The following is a 5,785-nucleotide window of genomic DNA, read 5'->3' as shown; positions in this document are numbered from 1 at the left end:
CTCCACTGACGGAGTCAAACCTAACCCAGATAAAATAAAAGCAGTCGTTGAATTCCCTACGCCTTCTAATCCCAAAGACATTAAATCCTTTCTTGGTCTCGTTTCCTACTATCGCCGGTTCATCCCCGACTTTTCAAAAATTGCCAAACCCCTTACCTCCTTACTAAAGAAAGAAACTCCATTCAATTGGGAGAACCAACAACAAATATCATTCGATCTCCTAAAACAAAAACTCACTACTGCCCCTGTGCTCGCCTATCCCGATTTCTCCCAACCTTTCCTTCTAACCTGTGACGCATCAAATCATGCCGTCGGATCCGTACTATCTCAAGGACCTGTCGGAAAAGACAGACCCATCGCGTTCGCCTCTCGAACACTTAACCGAAGCGAAGTCCATTACAGCACCACGGAAAAAGAATTACTAGCAATATTGTTCGGATGCAAAACCTTTAGGCCATACCTCTATGGCAGAAAATTCCAAATCATTACTGACCATAGACCACTAAAGTGGCTATTCAACCACAAAGACCCAAGCAGTAAAATGCAACGCTGGCGTCTTAAACTCGAAGAGTTCGACTACGAAATCATTTACCGCAAGGGCAAACTTAATTCAGCAGCCGACGCTCTTTCTCGATATCCCGTGAATCCGATAATTCCCTCTGAATCCATTGATGAAACTCTGAATCCAGAACCTCTGTCTCCTGACGAAAATCATGACGACTTACCATTCAGTCCTATCACGCTAGAGGACCTTACCGTGAATCTTCCTGCTATTTCCGACCAAGACAGTAACGAACTACCCTGTATCGACCTACTAGAACAAGACAATGACATGCTACTTCAATCTAAATCCGCTGAATCCTCTGAATCTGCCAATCCTACCAATCCTACTAACTCTAATGACATTCCAAATCCTATTGATCATGAACCGTTGCCCACTACAGCAACCCCACTGACTCCACAAAGCCCAAACTCGAACCCCGACAACATCCTAGAAGACGACTATTCCAAATTCTTAAAAGAGATTAACAAGAATACGACATTCAACACTAAAGTTATTGACCAAAACCAGAACCTCTTAAAAACTCATTGCCAGACGATACTAGTCCCGACATCAATAGACATGGATGAATCCAACCCCTACGTTCCTGAAATAATGGAAACCCTTTCCAATCCCGACGAAACACTATACCGTGAAAAACAACTGTACTCCTTCGAAGAGGTCCCTTTCAGCAACAAAGTAACATACCTCATGTTCGTCAAAGTACACCACTTCGACGATTGTTCCTATCCCGAAATATTTCAAACTCTCAAAACGACTAGAAATCATTTAATAACACTGAATCCTCCTATAACTGAAATTGCTATCCCAGACTTCAAAAACCCTTTCGAGTCACACTCATTCGCCAAGATCTACAATATCCTAGTATACATATTCCACAACACGAATATAATCGTTAACATATATCATAACAGCATCATATATCCCTCGCTTAGTGAAATTAAGAAAATACTAAAAGAAAACCACGATATTCCCATAGCTGGCCATTTAGGCGGTAACCGAATGTTAAGCAGAATAAAAGAAAAATACTATTGGAAGGGAATAAAATCCGATGTCGAAAATTATATCAAAAATTGTACCCTATGTCAAGAAAACAAAGCCCTTAGAAGGTGCAATCGAGCACCGATGCAGATCACTACTACTTCCACTAGCCCTTTTCAAAGAGTCTCACTCGATATCGTCGGACCCTTACCCGAATCAGGAACAGCGAAACTCAAATATGTCATGACACTCCAAGACGACCTTACTAAATATTCAGCAGCTTACCCATTGCGTAGTGTATCAGCTGAAGAAACTACAGACTGTTTGATCCACTTCATATCCCTTTTCGGAATACCTAATACTATCTTCACCGACCAAGGCACTAACTTCACTTCAGACCTTTTCAAAAGCACTTGTTCCTTCCTGAAAATAAAAAACCTTTGGTCAACGCCATACCATCCCCAATCCCAAGGAGCTTTAGAGAGAAGCCATTCCACACTCAAAGAGTACCTAAAATCATTTGTGAATGACAATCAAGATGACTGGCCCCGATATGTTTACACAGCAATGCTAAGCTATAATACGGCCATTCACTCCACTACCAACTTCTCCCCATACGAATTATTATTCGGCCACAAGGCATTTATTCCTGACTCCATTTATAAACAAGACCTTACTACTTACCCTGACTACGTCAGAATGCTCCAACATCGTCTCAAACAATCTTGGGCCAAAGCAGCCGAAAACATCGACAAATCCAAAGACAGATCAAAATCCTACTATGATAACAAAACTCGTCCTATAAAATATAAGGTTGGAGACTTCGTTTATCTAAAAAACCATTTAAGACTTCGAAAAGCCCTCTCGCCAATATGGAAAGGCCCATATAAAGTGATTCAAGTTCACAACAACAACAATGTCACTCTATTAATAAACAGAAGACATGTGAGGCACCATTTTGACGAAATAAAACTGGCAAGTGCCACTCCTAGCAATTAGTTCAAAAAAAAAAAATTATAATTTACATTATTTTTACTATTTACATTACTCATGTTTACTATATTAGTCGTAAGCTATATTTACTCAATTTTAATTAATTTAGTTAACCAGCTACATTTTTATCATCTCTTACTAACTCGTACGACTTTTACTATGTCATACTATTTCCTACTAATCCCTTAATTAATTAAGCACCGCTGCGTCGTTACTAAAACATAAATTAATCTTTAAATCTATAAACACAAATCGTCCATTTCCAGAGCATCAAGTTGCACAACTCCGCAAATCGTTACTCAGATCTCTTCCAGTCCAGGTATATATTTCCATCACGTCGGAAAAACAAAACTAGCAAATGGTCACTTAAATGTACTAATTCCTGTAGACATATCCCGAATTAAACCCTATGTCGAAAACGTATTTCAAACACTTGAAACAGTAAAAACCCTCTGCAGGCAAATCAGACAAACTGACAATTCAGAATGCCAAAGTATGATCCACCCCTTACAAACTCGTTACTTAGACCTTTTGAAAGAATATTCTTCCATATCACATCTAACGAATAATAGAGCAAAGCGCGCTTGGATAAGCGGCATCGGCATAGCAATGAAATCAATTTTCGGTACCCTGGACGAAGATGATGCTTTGAAATATGAAAACGCCATAAATGATATCCAAAACGAACAAAAGAGGCTAGCTTCATTAACTAAGGAACAAATTCTTGTAACCAAATCAACTATACAAACGTTCAATGAAACTTTCAATGTCATAAAAGAAAATGAAGAAAAACTCAACGTGGCTATCGAAAAGCTTTCCACTCAATTGAGAAACTTATCGCGAACATCTAGTAATATATTAATCAGTTCCCAATTCAATATCGTATTTAGCAATCTAGAAACTGCCCTCTTATGTTTGTCCTTCCAATTGGAAGATATTACAAATTCCATTCTTTTTAGTAAATTAAATATTATACACCCATCTATTCTAACGCCGTACCAATTACACCAAGAACTTGTCGAGAATCACCGACACTTACCTAGCGACTTAGAATTAGCCACGAGTCTCGATTTAAAACACATACATACTTTAATGAAAATTTCTAATGTTATAAGTTATTTCTTTAATGATAAGATCATGTTCGTTTTACAAATTCCGTTGGTAGAACCTCAAGAATTCAATGTATACCTCTGTATCCCATTACCTGTACCTCATAACGCTACAAACATAAACTCCTTCAGCACCGTAATTCCGAATGAGAAGTACCTAGTTATAAGTAAGGACAAAACCCGATATAGTAATTTAAGATCCCTAAGCCAATGTAAATCAATCAATTATGTATACTACATTTGCAACATTGTAAAAATTCTCTCTACAAACGCCAACCCATCCTGTGAAAGCGAATTAGTTTCTAAAGCCATTACCACCTTGCCAACTCTATGTAAAACTAAATTTATCCACGGAATCATAGATGTATGGGAACCACTCAACAACAATAAATGGATATTTGTTCAATCCAAACCAAGTAAACTGTCAATCGATTGTAAGAACCTAGAGATAAGAGACTATATTATATCAGGCACGGGAATCGTAACTATCCCGATAACATGTAAAGGTTTCTGTAAAGATACCCGACTATTTCCCAATTCTAATGTCCTTAATATAAGTCATCCTACTATTAAGTTAGATTTTAACATATTAAACGATTCATGTTGTAACTTTGCTAAATTCAAAGAAGCCGAGAATAACGTGCCCCACATTAAACTAAACCAACTTGACCTTAACTTACTTAACCATCTATTAGAAAACAATTCAAATTTAATTCCAGAACTAGATAAAATAATTGAACACCCTAATCATTTTACAAAATATGGCGCACATTATTCCTCCTTTGTGTTATTTCTAATTCTAATCATAATTATTGTATCTTTATGTAAACTGTATCGCTATTATAAAATAAATAAGCCCAACGACGCTCACGATCGCACAGAGATCCCAATGATCATCGTAAACAATCCAGAACAACCCATTCCTAATCCAGGAGCACTAGATACTCCGTCACCCAAGACTCGCCGTAACCTCTAGAACCACGGCATCCTCGCCTTCTCTTCATCAACCCCTATAATAATGGCATCCCCTACCAAATCTACTAAACCCTCTTCCAGATCCACTGCATCATTTCCAAATCAATAAACTTAGAGGATCAAGCCCCTAAGTTTATTTTCCCATGGGGGGAGGTGTTATAACCCTAGTATGAACACTATTTGGCTGACAGCCCTAACCAAGCTGTACAATCAGCATTCCCGAGCTCTCCTGTTCCGTCCGCCCCGCAAACGGACAGTCTTGTACAATCTTTCGACCCGAGCGGTCAAGTCTGATTCAATCTCTCGACCCGAGCGGTCAAGTCTTCTCCTATCCTATTCTAAATCAGTGCGCGTGACTGTCGTCGGACCTCCATAACTCCGTATTTCATTTTTTAAAATCTACGTAGCGAATCCCGCTATAACAGTACGAATAACAATCGATCTGATTTACATGAAATAGCAAATCGTGAAGTTGTCCAGAGCTACATCTACCTGGGATCCACAATCACAAATACTGGAAGTTGCGAAGAAGAAATTAAAAGACGTTGTGCCGTGACACGATCGGCCGTGGAAAATCTCACAAAAATATGGAAAGATCGCCGCATAACTAAAAACACCAAGGTTCGCTTAATGAGGTGCTTAATATTTCCTATTTTCCTATATGGAGCAGAAACATGGACGATCCATCAAAAGTATCGTAAAAAGATTGACGCCTTTGAGATGTGGTGCTGGAGACGCTTGCTGAGGATAAAATGGATTGCACACCGCACCAATGTATCCATCCTCAAAAAGCTCCAAATCAAACAAAAGCTTTCGTCGATTTTGCAATTGCGAATCCTTAATATGTTTGGGCATATCATTCGTAATGAAAGCTCATTGGAACGTTTAGTGGTTCAAGGGAGAGTAGACGGCAACGCTCTCGCGGCCGATCACCCACAAGGTGGACAGACGTGATTAAGTCATCTACTAAGTGTTCCCTTACTGAATGTACACGTACCGCCACAAATAGAGAGAGATGGAGAAGTCTCTCAAAAGCCGCAACCAAGCAATAAGACATACATAACCACGACCACTCCACCAGGAATGTACGACATACGACTGAGAAGGAGAAGTATTAAATAGATAATTTATAATTGTAGTGCATATTTTCTTCGGTTTTGACGAG

General features: G+C 38.9%; 1 protein-coding gene across 1 annotated transcript; it reads left to right on the top strand.

Annotated features, from left to right (window-relative positions):
• The first annotated feature begins 2,788 nt into the window (after window positions 1-2,788).
• On the top strand, window positions 2,789-4,996 carry LOC149499845 (uncharacterized). The gene has a single exon (XM_089738342.1). The coding sequence runs from the start codon at window positions 3,032-3,034 to the stop codon at window positions 4,619-4,621; it is 1,590 nt and encodes a 529-aa protein (XP_089594468.1). The 5' UTR covers window positions 2,789-3,031; the 3' UTR covers window positions 4,622-4,996.
• The last annotated feature ends 789 nt before the right edge of the window (window positions 4,997-5,785 follow it).

This window comes from Bombyx mandarina, chromosome 25 (genome assembly GCF_030267445.1).
Source record: "Bombyx mandarina strain Sakado chromosome 25, ASM3026744v2".
NCBI lineage: Eukaryota > Metazoa > Arthropoda > Insecta > Lepidoptera > Bombycidae > Bombyx > Bombyx mandarina.
The sequence above is the reverse complement of the archived record's forward strand: the minus strand, read 5'-3'. Positions and strand labels throughout refer to the sequence as shown.

Excerpts from the sequence above, each read along its gene's own strand:
- LOC149499845 (XM_089738342.1), top strand. The coding sequence starts at position 3,032 with ATGATCCACCCCTTACAAACTCGTTACTTAGACCTTTTGAAAGAATAT.